The sequence below is a fragment of the Brassica rapa genome, chromosome A09 (genome assembly GCF_000309985.2).
Source record: "Brassica rapa cultivar Chiifu-401-42 chromosome A09, CAAS_Brap_v3.01, whole genome shotgun sequence".
NCBI classification, from domain to species: Eukaryota; Viridiplantae; Streptophyta; class Magnoliopsida; order Brassicales; family Brassicaceae; genus Brassica; species Brassica rapa.
Window position 1 is genome coordinate 2,751,466 of NC_024803.2, and position 17,590 is coordinate 2,769,055.

A 17,590-nucleotide genomic window follows, 5' to 3' on the forward strand; every position below is an offset into this window, starting at 1 on the left:
GGGATGTTATGACAATCTTCCATATGAAATTTGGTTAGCTAGCTAGCTAGCCTTGTTGGACTTACATGACAAGTTATCCTTCCATTAATTAAATATAAGAAATTAATGTTTATATTTCATTAATATTTAATGGAAAACGTATTACTAACCCATGTGCCCTATTCACTCAATGAAAAGTTGAAGATGCACCAAATGAGTTGTTTATTATTTTGCAGCTGATCATACTATAGTGAGATGCGATGTGAGGTCGGTCCAAAACAGCTAACATTAAGAACACTAAACAATAAAATCAATGGAGTTGGATGTTACTTCTTTTACACGGATAGCTTAGCTAAAACATGTTTATTTGGTAGCAAAATATAAAAGCTATGGTTATTGTTTACTAGATATTACTCCTCGTGTGTAAGCAAGATAAAGTTTGTGTAATAATCTTGGAAGTGTATCAAAACTTGATATTATGACTCATGACTTCTATATCTTATTCGTTTTTTTGTTCGTTCGAATGGTTGGTTATCTACCAACTATCAACTTGCAGTCCTATACCAACTCAAAGAATCTATAACCTCTCCTCTATTTATGGATATAGATGCGTCGACGTGATTATTTTTATCTAACAAACATGTGGATGTTTTACAACCATGAACCATGAAACAACTTTTGATATTTAATGTTCTGATTTTTGAAATGTTTAGGTTTTTATTTTGCCTGTCTAAATTAAACATTATATGAAGAAAACAAAATATCAAATGTTATCTTTTATTAGGTTAAGAACTCCGTCCAAGTTTCTATTTTAAGACACGTAACGACGATTTGTTTGGTGCCATATGCCTTTTAAGTTTCCATTTTTACATAAGTAGCTTGTAAAAATGTTATCGGTTCTGTTTGATTCAGTTTAAACCATGTAATTTTTAACCATTTCGGTTTGTAACCAGTTTGGATCAAATTAATATTGTGTATTATAATTATTATTTTAAAAAGGAGAGAGTGAGAGAAAGAGTTGACATTTGGAGCCAACAGGAGCTCAGATGCACCGCGATCACGAGATTTTGATTAATTTAGGTGTATTCTTTGTGTGAATCAAGCATGTTCGTTGTAGTGACAACGACGTTAACGTGCATATGAAAGCTAACCTCGATAATGTTGCTGGGTCACCAATCGAGATTGAACAACATCAAGACCAATCGATATTTAATCAAGTTTATAAAATAAAAAGACTTAGAATATGTCCTACATATCTACCTATTAGTATATTGTTTGCATTAATTAGTAAGTATATTCACGGTAAATTTAACCATGCTATCTTTTTACGAGAGTCTACTTTTTTACTATATAAAGTTAGCATGATCTACAAGTTTATTAAACGGAAGTGGTTATGAAATGACATGAACAAGGAAAAGAAAAAGTAACTTAACATCGATGATGATGGTATGATGATGGTACGGTAATAGAACCCATAATGAACCAAGTCCAACCAATAGGAGACTTTAAATTGAGCTTACCAAAAAGATAACCTTTTTCTTGAGAAATTAATGGAATGGGTTGCATGTAAAATAAATTGCGTGGGGTCTGTATTGATAAAGAGGACTTACATGTAGTGATGGCTCTTTCAATTCAATAGATATAATACATCTTTTACAAAAAAAAAAAATAGTATAAAAAACACACTAGGAAATTTTGCAATGGAAACTCTTGATATATACAAATTATAAGTAATTTTTTGGAAAAAAATAAATAAACAGTGTATGTTTAAAAGAAATTACTCCCCATAAAAATACAATAACTTAAGTTTTTTTTTAACTATATATACCTTGTTTTAACAAATACTAGTAGATATTGTAAACTGAAACAAAAAATGATAGTGAATATTCAAATTATTAAATTACTATTTCTTCATTGGTAACAAAAAAATACAAAAATAGATAAATGGATACCCAAGAAAAAATTAAATGTTTAAATCATATTTTTACAATTTGTCTTATTAATTTCAAAAATTTAAATATTCTAATTCATTTTATTTTATACGAATAATGAATTATTTATTATCAAAATTAGGCATTTTTTCTTCGGTATAACAAATAAACCCATTTCCATCTAATCTGGTATTTTTCTTCATTTGGTCTTTTCAGAGATAAATAAAAAAGCAGCCAAACTTAAATCAATTCGAAACTGATCATTTATCACCCCACTAATAGAAAAGCAGCCTCCATAAATCCAAATAATATTTTTATTTTTTAATAGAAGAGTAATGTCTGAGAAAGCATAATAAGCGATCAAACATATAAAAAAATAAAACAAATAACAAACAAACCATCTCGCCGTGATTCATCATCATCTCCTCCGATTCAACTCTCTCTCTCTCTCTTTGACTTCAGATTCGATCTCCGTCCCCAAAATGGAGACTCCACCCGCGGAGGAGCTTCTCAAGAAGATACGGGAGCTGGAGGAGAGCCAGGAGCATCTCAAGCGCGAGATGTCGAGGCTCAAGGTCTCGGCCGCCGAGGTTAAGCAGCAGCAGCAGCAGCGCTCGCATTCAATGTCTCCGCAACGGAGGAGAAACAGTGGCGGGGAAGGAGCAGGTGCCCCGAGGTGGAGGAAGAGCGGGACGGCGTCGTTTCGCCACGCTTCCCCGCTGCGCAAGGAGAGCCGTGGTGGTGGCGGCGAGGAGGAGGAGGGAAGATCTGGTGGAGGAGGGAAGTTTACGGAGAAACAGTATTTGAATATTTTGCAGTCTATGGCGCAAGCTGTTCATGTCTTTGATCTTAACGGACAAATCATCTTTTGGTGAGTGTACTTGAAAACAATATAAATGTTCTGTCTTTATCTCATGTGTCTGAAATGGTTGTTGATTTGGTTCATATAGTTTAGGGGATATTTAAGTTAGTTAGATTATGGTAGTTTTTTTGTTCAACTAGATGCTTCTGTAATAGAAACAATCTAGTGTCGGAGACGATCTGATGTGTCCGAAATGATTGTGGATTTGATTCATGTAGTTTAAGTAGTTAGAACTTAGATTTTTGCTGAACTAGATGCTTCTGTGATAGAAACAATCTAGTGTCTTTCTATCTCATATTTGATTCCTATAGTTTTGGAGATCTTTGAGTAGTTAGATTATGCAAGTTTTTTTTTTTTTTTTTTTTTTTTTTTTTAATGAATTCGAAGCTTCTGTAATACATACAATCTTGTATCTGTCTGTCTTATGTGTCTTAGATGATTGTGGATGTGATTCATAAAGTTTTGGAACTCTTTAAGTTAGTTAGATTATGGTAGTTTTTTTTTTTGCTGAACTCGATGCTTTTGTAATAGAAACAGTCTTGTATCTGTCTGTCTCAAGTTTCCGAAATGATTGTGGATTTGATTCCTATAGTTTGGGAACTCTTGAAGTGACTATGGTGGTTTGTTGCTGAACTCGATTCTTTTGTAATTAGAAACAATCTAGTGTCTGAGACGATCTGATGTGTCCGAGATGATTGTGGATTTGATTCATATAGTTTATGAACTCTTTAATTTGTAATAGAAACAGTCTTGTATCTGTCTATCTTATGTGTCCCAAGACTCCCAACTGATATTCAGATTCATAACTCGTTGCTTTTGTAACAGAAACAATCCAGTGTAAGTCTATCTCATGTGTCCCAGTTGATATTCAGATTCATAACTCGTTGCTTCTGTAATAGAAACGATTTAGCGTCTGTGTACCTCATGTGTCCTAACTGATATTTAGATTCAGAACTCGTTGCTTCTGTAATAGAAACCATCTAGTATCTATCTATCTCATGTGTCCGAACTGATGTTTAGATTCAAAATTCTACTGCATGGTTGTTCCAGGAACGCAATGGCGGAAAAGCTTTACGGCTTCTCAGCAGCAGAAGCACTTGGGAAGGACCCTATCGATATTCTCGTAGATAACCAAGACGCCGCGGTTGCACAGAACATCACCCGCCGTTGCGGCTGCGGAGAGAGCTGGACCGGTGAGTTTCCCGTCAAGAACAAAGCAGGAGACAGGTTTTCGGTAGTGACTACAATGTCTCCGTTCTACGATGATGATGGCTCTCTTATTGGGATCATATGCATCACAAACGACGCTGCTCTTTTTCAAGACCCGAGAGTCTCTCAAGCTAAGACAAGAGGGCAAGAAGGGGAAACGAGCTTTAGCCGGGTTGCATCTAAGCTCGGTCTTGACTCCAAAGAGGCTGTTGTGTCGAAACTTGGGCTTGACTCTCAGCAGCCTATACAAGTCGCTATTAAATCCAAAATATCAGATTTGGTTAGTTTTTTAATTAAATACTCTCATATTTTTTATTTATTTTAACTAATGTTCTAAAAATCGCTAGGCGGTTCCTAGATGCTTTATAGAGGACTAGTGACTAGGCGGATTATTCGGGTAGCAAATTATTGATTTATTTTATATATTTATATGATATTATTGTAGTTTTTAAGTTCAATTATAAAATTATTATGAAGAATTATGAAAATTAGATATACAAAACAGAAGAAATTAGATAAATTTGTAGATTTATAATAATATTATTGCTTAATTTAACATATTTAGACAATTTTAAACCGATTTTAATGAATTTAGAAGAGTTTAACCCAACTTTAATGGTTTAAATCGGTATAAATTGGATTTTAAGAAAATCGTTTCGAATAGGACCCAGTTGCCGACCAGACGCCTCTACCTATTTTTAGAACCTTGATTTTAACCGTTGCAATCGTTGTTAAAAATTACAGGCGTCCAAGGTGGGGAACAAGGTCAGGTCAAAGATCCAAGCAGGTGATAACAGCACTGCACACCTCGAAGGTGGAAGTGGGGACAGTCATCATTCAGATCAAGGCTTCTTCGAAGCTGCTTTGTTTGAACGTAAGGAGGATGCAGGCGCTAGCACTAGCACAGCGAGGGGAGATTTTATCCAATCTCCTTTCGGTGTGTTCCTACGTAGCGATGACAAGTCTTCTTCTTCAAAGCCCTTCAGAGATTCAAGCGATGAAAACGAGATTCCTAAGACGCTTGCCTCGAAAGCTGAAGAGTGGATGGCGAAGAAAGGGTTGTCATGGCCATGGAAAGGGAACGAGCAAGAGGGTTTGGAAGGGAGGCGGGGTCACCCCGTGTGGCCTTGGGTGCAGAAGGAACAAGGTCATCAGAGTAATAAGGCTGCTAGTAATGAGGCTGCGGGCGGGTCTTGGTCTTCCCCTGTTAATGTGAACAGCACGAGCAGTGCTAGCAGCTGTGGAAGTACTAGCAGCAGTGTTATGAACAAGGTTGATATGGATAGTGACTGCTTGGATTATGAAATCTTATGGGAGGATTTGACAATTGGAGAACAGATTGGGCAAGGTGATGAATCTATCCTTCAAGACATTATACAGTTTATGTGGTAATAACATTCTGTAATAATTTCTCTTTATGTGTACAGGTTCATGTGGAACTGTCTACCACGGTCTATGGTTTGGATCTGTACGTTCTTTCCTTGTGTTGATGATGTAGAATCTGCATTGTTGATTGTTACTGAGAGTTGCTAATGTCACTGCAGGATGTTGCTGTAAAGGTGTTCTCCAAACAAGAATATTCTGAAGAGATCATAACATCTTTTAGACAAGAGGTATTATGTTTTCTATCATTTTTCTAAGGGTGTTTGGTAAAAGACAATTGATATTTGAAATAGTTTTTAGTGATATTCTAACTAGTTTGAAGTACACATGTTGTACTTGCGTGATTATGATTTTGAAGTGCTGTACTTGTATTATTGTGAAGGTATCGTTGATGAAAAGACTTAGACATCCAAATGTGCTACTGTTTATGGGAGCTGTGACATCTCCACAGCGTCTCTGTATCGTGACAGAGTTCCTTCCACGGTTCGGTCTCATCTCTTTGGCTAAATACCACACTTCTTTTTATGCTTTTTTGAACTCCGAGACCAAAACGTTGACTCACTCTAAATCGTTCTAAACAACATTTTGCAGTGGAAGTCTCTTCCGTTTGCTGCAGAGGAACACATCAAAACTGGACTGGAGACGACGTATCCATATGGCATCTGACATTGTGAGTAATTTTCTAGATCATTGATAGTTGTATGTCCACATCGTATGCATATCGTTCTTTTTCAACTCTTTGGTTCTGTCATCGTACATCTCATCCAACATGTTGCATACTTTATTTACATACTTATTCTCACAGGCTCGTGGCATGAACTATCTTCACCATTGCAGTCCACCCATCATTCACCGTGACCTGAAGTCATCAAATCTACTGGTTGATCGAAACTGGACAGTGAAGGTATTGTTTCCATTCTTCAATCCATATAATTCCCTTAATCCTGAGTCCTCACAAGTAATAAGTATCCATCATCATGGGTCAACTTTCATATGATTCAGGGGCGTCTCCAGTGGAATAATTTTATTTCATTTTATTTGTGACACGGTTTGAGAATATTAGTTTAGGTAGAAAAATAATGGTATTAGGTCTAGTCAATGTCATTATGTCAGAGCTGCAAAGCTGTATGAGAAAACATAAAGCAAAATGTGAAGAGAGACTATGATTTTAATTGCAAAAGTAGAAACTATTATTGAACTTAGTATGACTCTGTTTGCATAGTTAACTTACGGTGTCATCTCAAATAGGTTGCTGACTTTGGTCTCTCGCGTATTAAACATGAGACATACCTCACTACGAAGACAGGAAGAGGAACGGTATTCAACATAAGACTCTTACCAAATTGTTTTCTCTTTTTCTTGGTCAATTCTTCTCATTATGAATTCAATTGCTTCTTTTTTTACCTGTTTTGCAGCCTCAATGGATGGCACCGGAGGTTCTTCGAAATGAAGCTGCTGATGAAAAGTAGACTCTCATTTTGTGCTTGGTTAAGTTCCTTTGCTTATTGGTTTCCACCTTTCTTCTCTAACAATGCTTCTTCTCTTTAAACTCAGGTCTGACGTTTACAGCTTCGGAGTAGTACTATGGGAGCTTGTGACTGAGAAGATTCCGTGGGAAAATCTAAATGCTATGCAGGTATAACTTCCGCAATTAGGAAAAAAAATTTCAAAAGAATCGTTTCCCAAATGAGAGTAGCAAATCTATAGTTTGGCCATATCTTAAAGCTATACAAGGCCATATATAAAGAGATGTTTATTTAGAATACTTGCAGGTGATTGGAGCTGTGGGGTTTATGAACCAGAGACTCGAAGTCCCAAAGGATGTTGATCCTCAGTGGATTTCTCTAATGGAAAGCTGCTGGCATAGGTTCGTAATAAATAATAACATAACACATTCAATAACTTTTATAAGTTCTGTTTTCTGCTTTGATAGCTGTTGAAGAGTTTAACTAAAACAGTTAGCTGATAGTGGTTCTAATGTTCTTTCACAGTTGTATTGTATTTTAGATACGTCTTTGAAGCAGTAGCTAACGCGAGTAAGATATTTTGTGCAGTGAACCACAGTGCAGACCGACGTTCCAACAAGTTATGGAGAAACTAAGAGAGCTTCAAAGGAAATACACTATGCAGTTTCAGGCAACCCGTGCTGCATCGATAGACAACTCTTCCCTCAAGGAAAAATAAAACCCTGAAACCCCCCAGAGCAGGATCTGATTCTCGTTGAAGAAGAGAAGCTTAGCTACAGAAGGAAGGTGAATGAAGAGAAAGCAGCAAGAAGAAGCTTTGGTAAGCTGCTAAGCTCGATTGATAATCTCTCTAGAGGTAAATTCGTTTCAAATGTGTCATGTGCTTGCGAGCTGAGCTAGAGAGGATATATATAGTTATGCATGAGGCAGACCCAGTTCTTTTTCCTTGAAAGAATTGCTTGTACAGATGAAAAGAACGAGGATGAATCAAAAGATTTGGAAGTAAATTTTGTTACATTTTATTTGATGATGCCTTTGTTATTGTTGTGTTAATGAAAACGAGTGTTCTGGAAATCCAAGTACAGAATCATGACAAAAGATTTCTCAAAATCACATATAACATAAATTAAATAAACACTTTTTTTTTTACGTTGAAGCGCTAGCTACCTTTTTTATATTTGAATAAGTCCCTAGCTATGTATATATATACAAGGGCTGGGCCTAAATCAATGTTTTTATAATCTTCAACTCCTCATCCGGCCCTTTCTGTTATTATATGAAAGTAACTATGCTGCTGTACTTGCTTTATTCTGAAGGTATCGTCGTTGATTAAAAGACTATCCAAATGTTCTACTGTTTATGGGAGCTGTGACATCTCTTCAGCGTCTCTGTATCGTGAGTCGTGACAGAGTTCCTTCCACGGTTCGGTCTTATCTCTTCGGCTAATACTACACTTCCTTTGAACTCGGGGACCAAAATTCTGATTCAATCTATTAAAACAATATATGCAGTGGCATGGGACATTGTGAGTATTAGTTAAACACGTGATATTGTTCTAGATCATTGATAGTTCACATTTTATTGGATGATTTGTGCAGGTGTGTTTAGAGTCAAGTATGTTGTGTTTGTTTCTTGCTCAAAACGCATAATAAAACCTCAACACGACCTCAAAAATGTATCACAAAGTACACAGTCCTCTAGTTGAAACACCTTTGCGCTCGTTTAGTCGTCTATCAGCCATATTATTTTATTCAGAGGAAGTTAAATGTGAATGTTCCTAAATGTCTAATCTTGTAATATTCACATATCTATTGTACAGTATGCTGTAGTTGAAATCTGAATCTGTATGAAAGAATACAAAGGATTGTGAGACGTAATATTCACAAGAAGAAGCTTTGGTAAGCTGCTAAGCTCGATCGATAATCTCTCTCTCTCTCTCATTACGAGCGGTCATTCGTTTCGAATATGTCATGTCATGTGCTTAGCGAGCTGAGCTAGAGAGGATATATATAATTGTGCCTGAGGCAGACCCAGTTCTTTATCCTTGAAAACGAGAATGATACCTTTGTTATTGTTGTGATTTCAACAATGTGAATAGCTTGTTGCATTCTACGTTTTGGAAGATTTGGAAGTAAATTTTGTTACATTTTATTGGATGATACCTTTGTTATTGGTGTCGATGAAATAATCTGAAATAAAGATTAAACATAAGTCAGCAACAAGAAAATACATGATATAAATGATTTTTATATCTTCGTCTTTGAAATACTTTGAAACCAAATCTAAGTCTCATTGGACTTGGTTGTTTTTGTTTATCAATTTCTCATATCATGGAAGAATATTACTCAACCAGGAATTCTAAGCTTCAATGTTTTGATAGTTATGATCTTGGTTAAGATCATTCAATCTTAACTATACGACTTGAATGTTTAAAGTATATACTTATCATCATTAGGTAGATCATCAAAAGGCAGTTCATCGTAACAAGATACAAATGGTAAAAACTTAATCTTAAGAAAAAATTGAAAACAAACATCTTTGTTGAAAGTCTTGAGCCATTCTTCTATAAAAATCATGTGTTATTGGTTTAATGATTCATAAATTCTATATCAAATCAAGTGTTATTCAATCGTACGGATTTACTAATATATTTGATTTAATAATAGATTTAAATGGATTTGTTTGATTTTTTAGTTAAAAATACAAAGACCCAAATCCGAGGGAAAACCTCTAAATTTGTATATTTTATTTGGATTTATAAATACTATATGGATTTTTTACAGTCTGCTGACTTTGGTATTTTGGATTTATATTTTAAACCGTTGTTCTCCAAAAAAATTATACTCTAACCCTCTTTATGTCTCTGTGTTCTTGTGGTCTTTACTTGTCGGATACGATAATTGAATCTGATTACGGGCAAAAGAGAGCATGTTTCTAGGACACAATAATAATAATTAAAAAGCAATCGTATGCATTTTATTCCTCTCTTGTTTTATACCAACGAAAACACTAAAAAGGCAAGCAGAGCTGAAAATGTTGCTTACAAAATGTTGTCCACATAAGCCTCCAAAATGGTGTCCACTTTCATCTGATTTAATTATAGAGATTACATGATTTCAGTGAATGAAGCGGGCATGCATGTCTCCAATAGAAATCCTTTTTTTTTCATTTTATTTGTGACACATTGAGAATATTAGCCTACGTATAATGATAATGTTATTAGGTCTAGTAATTCCATTGAGTCATGGGAAGTTGTATGAGAAAAACATAATTTGATTGATATATTCTACTTGTTAGAGCTTAAACCAAAATGAAAAAAAAAACCCTAAAAATAACAAATGATGTAAAGAAAAGAATAAAGCTTTAATTAATGTTGTCTTCGAAAAAGGGTCTCATAGTTAACTAACCCTGAGTACGTGACATCTTTAACAGTCTGCTGACTTTGGTATTTTGCGTATCAAGCATGAGACATACCTCACAACAAAGACGAGAGCGGGAACGATATTTAGCATAAACTATTACCGAATTGATTGGTCTGTTATTATGAACTTATAATTCTCTAATTCTCTAATCCTCATTTGCATGAAAAGCTCAATATCTGTGGTCTCTAGGACTAGGGGTTTCTCATTTACATTTCAAATTGTAAATTCCCATACAATAAGAGTACATAGAAAATACTAGAATTGTGATAGTGAGGCATACAAGATTTTTTTTATTTATTGAAGAAAAAGAAAATCAAATGAGTTGAAAAATTTATGAGGTAAAGTAAACTTTGGAGTAGTTGATAATGGCACATAACTGCTTTAAGTAGAACGAGAATTTGATATGTAAAATAGTAAAATATATACCCTTTCAATCCTTTTGTTTCCATGGATCGATCCCAAAACAAATACTATTGAAGGTTTTATTGAATAGGATTTATACTCTATTTTTCTAATTAAAAGTTTCTGCAATTTCAGCCTTTTAGTGATGAAAGGATATATTGTCACAATGATTAGTGTACGTTTATTGTCATTGCCTTAACTTTGATTTTCCATTCTGCAGTTTAAGATTCAGCCGTGATAGGTCAATCATGACTAGAGATTGAAATGTAAAATGGGACCGTAAAGAAGACTGAAACGACTTATAAATAGAATTTTGTTAAGGTTCAAAAAGGTTTATTATAATTTTAGTTCCTTCATAATTTTCTTTCAACAAATACTATGGTAAAACACTTTAATTGAATGTAAAGTTATATTTAAACAAAATGATTGTTATAATGAATACATCTAGGTTTTTTATTTTTTATTTTTTGATGGATTACAATACTTTTGAACTTATAAAAAGGTTTAATAAGGATTCCTTGCGAATCGCACTTTAGAAGCTTCTTTCAACTTATAGAATTGAACTTTGATAAATGTTCTTATCTTCTTTCCCAAAAGTCTATTAATATATGTTTTTGAAGAAGACGTCGCAGCGACTAATGTGACTCTGTGAGTAAGATCAGTTAAGATCATTTGTGCGGCACAGACCTTCCAAGAACTTATGGAGAAAGTAAGAGAGCTAATTTAGTTTACAAGAGAAGATATTGGGAAAGCAGTTTTCGTGGCTGCAGCAACTTTGTGCTCCGCAAAACTTCTGATTCTTTTTGTGACACGTTTCTACAACAAGTTAAATGCGAATATATCTTTATAATATCTTCAGAATCACATGATTATGTAGTTGTGAGGAGAAAGAAAAAGAAGTGTGGTAATATCTAATGATCCCTATGGTTTAAAAAATAAATGATCGTACGTGTGGTAGAGAAGGAATGGACCAACAATATTATGTAATTATTTTTTTGGTCAATTAAACTCGAGAGAGAAGTATGATGCAAGTTTTGGTGCTCCACTCAGCATAATAAAAAGATTCTAGTGATGGAAAAGAAGGAGATGCTTTCTTCGTGTGGGTCCATTAAACAGCGGCTGCAATTGCTCGCACATTTTCACCTTTTCGAGGTACCATCATCGTAAGACAAAAAGTTTAAACTTTCTCTTCCAATCAGGAGAGACATTTGGAAATCAACTTTGCTTCTAATTTCTGTGATGTCATGCACGACGTACTTTCTCTTACAGAATCCAAATATGCCACTAAATTTCTCTGAACATTAATGTTATTTATTTGTAACCGCTCTTTTAAAAAGATTCTCATTATTTATTTGTTTCCCTGTTTTTTAGAAATTTAATATACTAATAATATATTAATAACAAAAAAATAAAATAATATATTAATATCTATGGCACTCTAGCCCAAATCTGAATATTTTTAAAAAACTTGTCAAAATAATTCAAACAAAAGTATCTGTATACTTTTTTTTTTGTCAAAGTATCTGTATACCATTACTTCTACTTTATTTATGGCTATATTATATATGATAAATAATATAATATCTCTGGACTCTGGCTATACCCTGGCTTCTACTATATTTATGGCTATATATTATACAGTATATGATAAATAATATCTATGGCTACATTATATATAAATGTAATATCTGTGGCTATACTATATTTAAATGTAATACCTCTGGCTATATTATAATAACTAAACAATTAATAGAATAAAGAAAAAAAGGAAACAAAACTTTCAATGCAAGCTTTAGAGAAAGAGTCAAAGTCAAACTTATGCCAGCCTAGTCCCCTTATATAAACCCCTACGCTCCCACACGTCTCTAACGCTCAAAGCTTCTTTCACAATCTCAAACGACAAACTTCAAACGAGCGAGAAAGATGTGTCCTTCTGGTAGGCTTGCGAGTTCCACAACCGCCTCGAACCCCGATTTCCGACCGGCGTTCGAGATCATCGACGCCGACCGCGACGGTAAGATCAGCAGCGACGATCTCCGAGCATTTTACGCCGGGATCCCGAGATCTTCTTCCGACAAGGACGAAGACGAGATGATGATGATCGGGACGATGATATCGGTGGCGGACGCGAACAAGGACGGGTTCGTGGAGTTCGACGAGTTCGAGAAAGTTCTCGAAGCGGCGCCGCGTGGGTGCAGATCTGGTGACGGGTTGATGAGGGATGTGTTCAAGGTGATGGATAGGGACGGTGATGGGAGGTTGAGCTACGGAGACTTGAAGAGTTACATGGAGTCGGCTGGTTTGGCTGCTAACGACGAGGAGATCAAGGCCATGATTAGATTGGGCGGTGGCGATTTAAACGGCGGCGTTTCGTTCGACGGTTTGTTAAAGATTTTCGGGTGTTGAAACCTCTGTTTTTTTTATCCACCACTCGTGTTTCAGAACTTTTGTCTGTAATTCATTTTTGTCTGTTTGCCGGGGTGTTTGTGTCCGTCCATATTTTTGTCTTTATGAATTAAAAAGAAAACAAAAAAAAATTGTTGTAACAATTGGTATATCTGTGTTATTGCGATTGAGGAGCTCCTCTAGTGGACACATTAATTAAAAAAATGTTACAGTATATATCTTTAAGCGCAAGAGTATCAGATGTCCATGAGCTAAGACCATGATTAATTCTAGTTAGTGCTAAAGGACGGTTCTTAATTTTTTTAGATTTTATCTAAGAAAACTTAAGAACCGTTTTTAAACTTAGGAACCGTTTATTTAATAAGAGATGTAGGAATCTTAGCTACGCATACGGTGACCAGGACATATAAAACGTGCTCTTCGCATTTAAAATAGCTAGGTTTCGCCTAGTGATTATCGCTAATGTTGCTCCACGAGTATAATGACATTGCTGCTGTGCTTCTCTTCCAAAACACTGATGGTGCTGGGAAGCCTAGCAACGTATATATATAGGTTCAGGTAATTGTAACAATTTCTGGCTTTTGGGATGTAGACCGGCCGGGTCGTGGGTTTATTTCCTTATTATTAATTGGTTTGCTTTATTATACGTCGACTGGACGACGACCTCTTAGAACATGCCTAACGGCAACTTTTTCACAGGGTCATTAGAATTTCTAAATAGTAAAATAACAACAAAAAGAGATAAGAGTGTCAGATAACGTTCTCAAAATAGAACTTGCAAAAGCTCTTTTTTTTTGCTCAACTACAACTTTCATTAACTAATTAGGATTACATGATTTTGACCACTATAGAGATTAAACCACACTTACAATGAAATGATTTAGTATCACCTAGGAACACATAGATGGATCCTACGTTACTCAAATCGATACTTCATTATTTAAAATCATGATATAAATGGTTTATGATTTACAAACAAAATAAATTTTATTTGACAATGAAAAATTCTGTAGAATAGCTTTTTTAAGTTTTTGACAAAAAAAAAATGACCTAGGGTTAACTAATCTAGATTTAAAGGTTTAGAGTTAATGGATAAAGTTTTTGTGGATAGAATTTCAAATTTTTAAAAATAAAATTAAAATTTTCAAAACAAAAATGAGCTGTTTTGGTTTTTTTTTTTTTTGAAATCTATTTTTGTGATAAAAACTTAAAAAATGTTAGAAATTGTAAGAATTTATGGCTTCCCAGATTTAAACCGGCCCGGTTCAAAGATTATTAGGAAACTGTCGAACAACAAGGAATTGTATGGACTTCTCGTCTTTAATATTAGTGGGTATTACTCCATCATGATTTATGAGCGAGGCCTTCAAATAAGCCCACTTCAAAATGATTAATACGATGTCGTTTCGCTGCTCCCAGTTCGACCTTACGGCGTCGTTTTACAGATCCTTAGTCCGTCGCTGCTTACACTCTCTCCTCCGTAGGCTTTCCTCAGAAAACCCTAAATCCCCAAATAGGAAACGGAGATTTCGATTCGATTCGATTCCGCTGGCGCAAATGTCGTCGTCTTCTCCGAGTGGTAGCGGTGGCGATGATTTGAGTGAGAGAAGAGGGATTCCCGCCGCGAAATTCATCCAAGATGTGGAGACTTATCTCTCTCAATCCGGCTTCGATTCGAACTCTGCTCTCGCCTTCCATCAAGAAAGGTTACTCCTTTCTCATTTTCAGTGATCGAGCTTTGTACCCTTTTAGTGTTTGAGCTTATACTGATTTGTTTCCCCTCGGTTTAGGCTTCAGCAATATAAAGTTGTTGAGATGAAGCTTCTTGCCCAGCAAAGAGATCTTCAGGTATGCATGTTCTTCTCCTTTTCTATGTATATATAAGTGTATAGATGATGATGGTGGGATGTTTATGTATGTATGATGGTACTAGTTGTCTTCGAAGGCTTTACACTTTATGATATCTTAACAGTCTTGATGAAATGGGCAGGCTAAGATCCCAGATATTGAGAAGTGCTTAGAGGTTGTTGCCACTTTGGAAGCAAGGAAGGGTACTGGTGAGGTTCGTTGTTTAGTTTTTGGAACAATCTAGCCTATCTTTACTGGTTTTGTATAAATGTTTGTCTGTTTCTACGTTTGATTTTGGTTCTGTGATCAGTGTCTTGCTGCTATTTTTATGGTGAATGAATATAAATGTTGCTTGAAGTTCTGAATCCTGGATACTGATTTTTTAGTTTCATAAGGTTGAACCTGGTTGTGCTTTGATTCTTACCGCATACTTCAAAACATTTTCTTTGAAAGTCCTGATAAGCATGCTTGCATGTGAAAGTTTGTTTTTTTAGATTGAGGTTGATTGCTGCTAAATAACCAATCAGTTTTCTTGTGCTTATGGGCCCTGTAGTTTATGTCTTTAAGTCGTGTTTGATTGTGACAGTAGAACATGTTGTGTCGCAGAACATAGTCTTAGCTTCACTGGAAGAATCAACTGAGACATCTTTAAGAGTTGTTTGATTGTGACAGCAGAACATTATGTGTCTCAGAACATAGTTCTAGCTTCACTGTCAACTGAGACATTGATATGCACGATGTTTCAGCTTTTTATATGAAAATTCTCACTTAGTACTGATTCTTGTGCTCTTCATCATTTTTTTGTTCTCACATGGATTTATTTTCTTACAATGCAGTCGCTTTTAGCCGATTTTGAAGTGTCTGAAGGAATATATTCACGGGCCTGTATTGAGGACACAGACTCAGTCTGTTTGTGGTTAGGAGCAAATGTAATGCTGGAATATTCCTGTGAAGAGGTCCATTACTACTCTGAAAACATATTCTCTTCCACGTTATAAGTTTCTTCTTGCCTTAGGGACCCCTAGAATAAGTTCTTATAATCTATTGTTGTTCCCACAGGCTACATCCCTTCTGAAAAACAATCTGGAAAATGCTAAAGCCAGCCTGGAGGTTCTTGTTGCTGATTTACAGTTCTTGAGGGATCAAGTCACAGTTACTCAGGTACATTATATTTTATCTCTTTCAAGTTTGAGTCAGCGTCTAATTTCTATAAGGTCTGGATTTACTTTTATGTAATTGTCAACGTAGATACAATAGAGATTGAGTAAAGATTAGAATTTTTTTTGTGAATGGACAGGTAACTATAGCGCGTATTTATAACTATGATGTTCATCAAAGGAGGGTTAAACAAGTTACCCCTACTGCTATTGCTGCTGCAGACGCATGAATCTCAGTTTCAAATTACAATCGTTAAATTGGAGGTATTATGATATCTGCAGCACGGTTTGACTTAACCGGTTGTTTGTAACTCTGATTTTTGCTACCCATATGAAGTTTTGTTTCTGCGATGAACATATGAATAGAACATTATCATTCGTTTCTCTTGTGTTTTTGGAGTTTTGAGACCTCATTTGTGTTATCTCAAACTATTTGCAGAGTCTGGTGGTCTTGATCATGTTCTACTTAACTTAGAAGTTAGAAGTGTTACTAATAAGATATGTTTTCTTTTTATCAACTCTTATAAGATATGTTTCTAGAAGTAAGGAAAAGAGTAAAACCAAATGTAAGTTATGTCACTTTTCTTGGAAATGTAAGTTCCATCTTAGTTAAGAGCGTCAGCAAAAAACGGAAATGAGAAAAATTAAGATTTCATTTTTCTCATAATAACGTTTATTCTTGTCACTGTCTCACTGATATATATATACTGTTATAAATTGTTCAGCGCTTTTTAGTCAGATGTAATGTAAGTAATATCATGTCATGTAATGATGGTCCACATTTCACTTTCTTTTGCATGTATGTTCATTTCATTTCTTGGTTACCTCCAAAATATATTTATTTCCTCCTGAAACCACATGCTATGCCAACGATACTATTACATAGCAATATACATCTATAGTATATGGTGTAGATTTAAAATTCGAAAAACCCTGTTCTTCTAATGATTATAAACGTTAGTACGATACCAACATTGATGTATATTGGTAATTGGTTACAAAAATAATAGTTTGGGAGTATAATATTTTTGTTAGTATTGGTCCCAAAAGAGATGTATATCGGTCTTTGTGTAACGTGATCATATTTTTGTTAATGAGATTTAGGTTATGTTTATGTTGATAATGACATGTAAATGCATTTATAGGTCTCCCACAAAAGACAATTTTTTTGGTTAACAACCTTCATTTATATAGGGGCCATGAATTTTCATACCCTCTTTACGTTTCAAAGAATTTGTGATTTTATTATTCAAACGTTGAATACATTAGATGTTCCGTGTTCGTATATAGGATTCGAATTGACTCAAATTGACTTCCTTATAGACTTATACGATCCACTATAATACATATGTTCATAATTAATATTATTATGAGACTACTATGTATATATAAAATCGAATCAAGATATGATAGCACTAATCTAATAGCGATAAGCTTAAGATTATGCAAGAGATTTGTAATATTTTCAGTGACTTTATTTAAAAACTACGAAGAAGAAATCTAAAAAATAAAGGTAGCAATAGTT

At 34.9% G+C, this 17,590-nt stretch overlaps 3 protein-coding genes across 5 annotated transcripts; all 3 read left to right on the plus strand.

Annotated features, from left to right (window-relative positions):
- Window positions 1–227: 227 nt before the first annotated feature.
- LOC103837287 (probable serine/threonine-protein kinase SIS8) lies at window positions 228–7,928 on the plus strand. 3 transcript variants are annotated; one of them, XR_004451949.1, is made up of 13 exons: window positions 2,393–2,781; window positions 3,823–4,261; window positions 4,726–5,329; window positions 5,409–5,449; window positions 5,526–5,594; window positions 5,747–5,847; window positions 5,956–6,034; window positions 6,170–6,268; window positions 6,613–6,681; window positions 6,780–6,829; window positions 6,919–7,000; window positions 7,126–7,231; window positions 7,419–7,550. XR_004451949.1 is itself a non-coding variant. In XM_009113633.3 (13 exons), exons 1-13 carry the CDS (start codon window positions 2,393–2,395, stop codon window positions 7,546–7,548), a joined length of 2,247 nt encoding a protein of 748 aa, XP_009111881.2. In that variant the 3' UTR covers window positions 7,549–7,928. The 3 variants fall into 3 exon arrangements, 1 of the variants encoding a protein (XP_009111881.2); XM_009113633.3 differs by having other exon boundaries at window positions 7,137–7,231; window positions 7,419–7,928; XR_004451948.1 differs by having other exon boundaries at window positions 228–2,781; window positions 6,613–6,829.
- A 4,576-nt stretch (window positions 7,929–12,504) lies between these two features.
- Window positions 12,505–13,237, plus strand: LOC103837288 (calcium-binding protein CP1). The gene has a single exon (XM_009113635.3). The coding sequence runs from the start codon at window positions 12,578–12,580 to the stop codon at window positions 13,058–13,060; it is 483 nt and encodes a 160-aa protein (XP_009111883.1). The 5' UTR covers window positions 12,505–12,577; the 3' UTR covers window positions 13,061–13,237.
- Window positions 13,238–14,497: 1,260 nt separating this feature from the next.
- On the plus strand, window positions 14,498–16,506 carry LOC103837289 (probable prefoldin subunit 3). The gene is made up of 6 exons (XM_009113636.3): window positions 14,498–14,766; window positions 14,851–14,908; window positions 15,051–15,122; window positions 15,745–15,864; window positions 15,968–16,069; window positions 16,206–16,506. The coding sequence occupies exons 1-6, from the start codon at window positions 14,618–14,620 to the stop codon at window positions 16,293–16,295; spliced, it is 591 nt and encodes a 196-aa protein (XP_009111884.1). The 5' UTR covers window positions 14,498–14,617; the 3' UTR covers window positions 16,296–16,506.
- The last annotated feature ends 1,084 nt before the right edge of the window (window positions 16,507–17,590 follow it).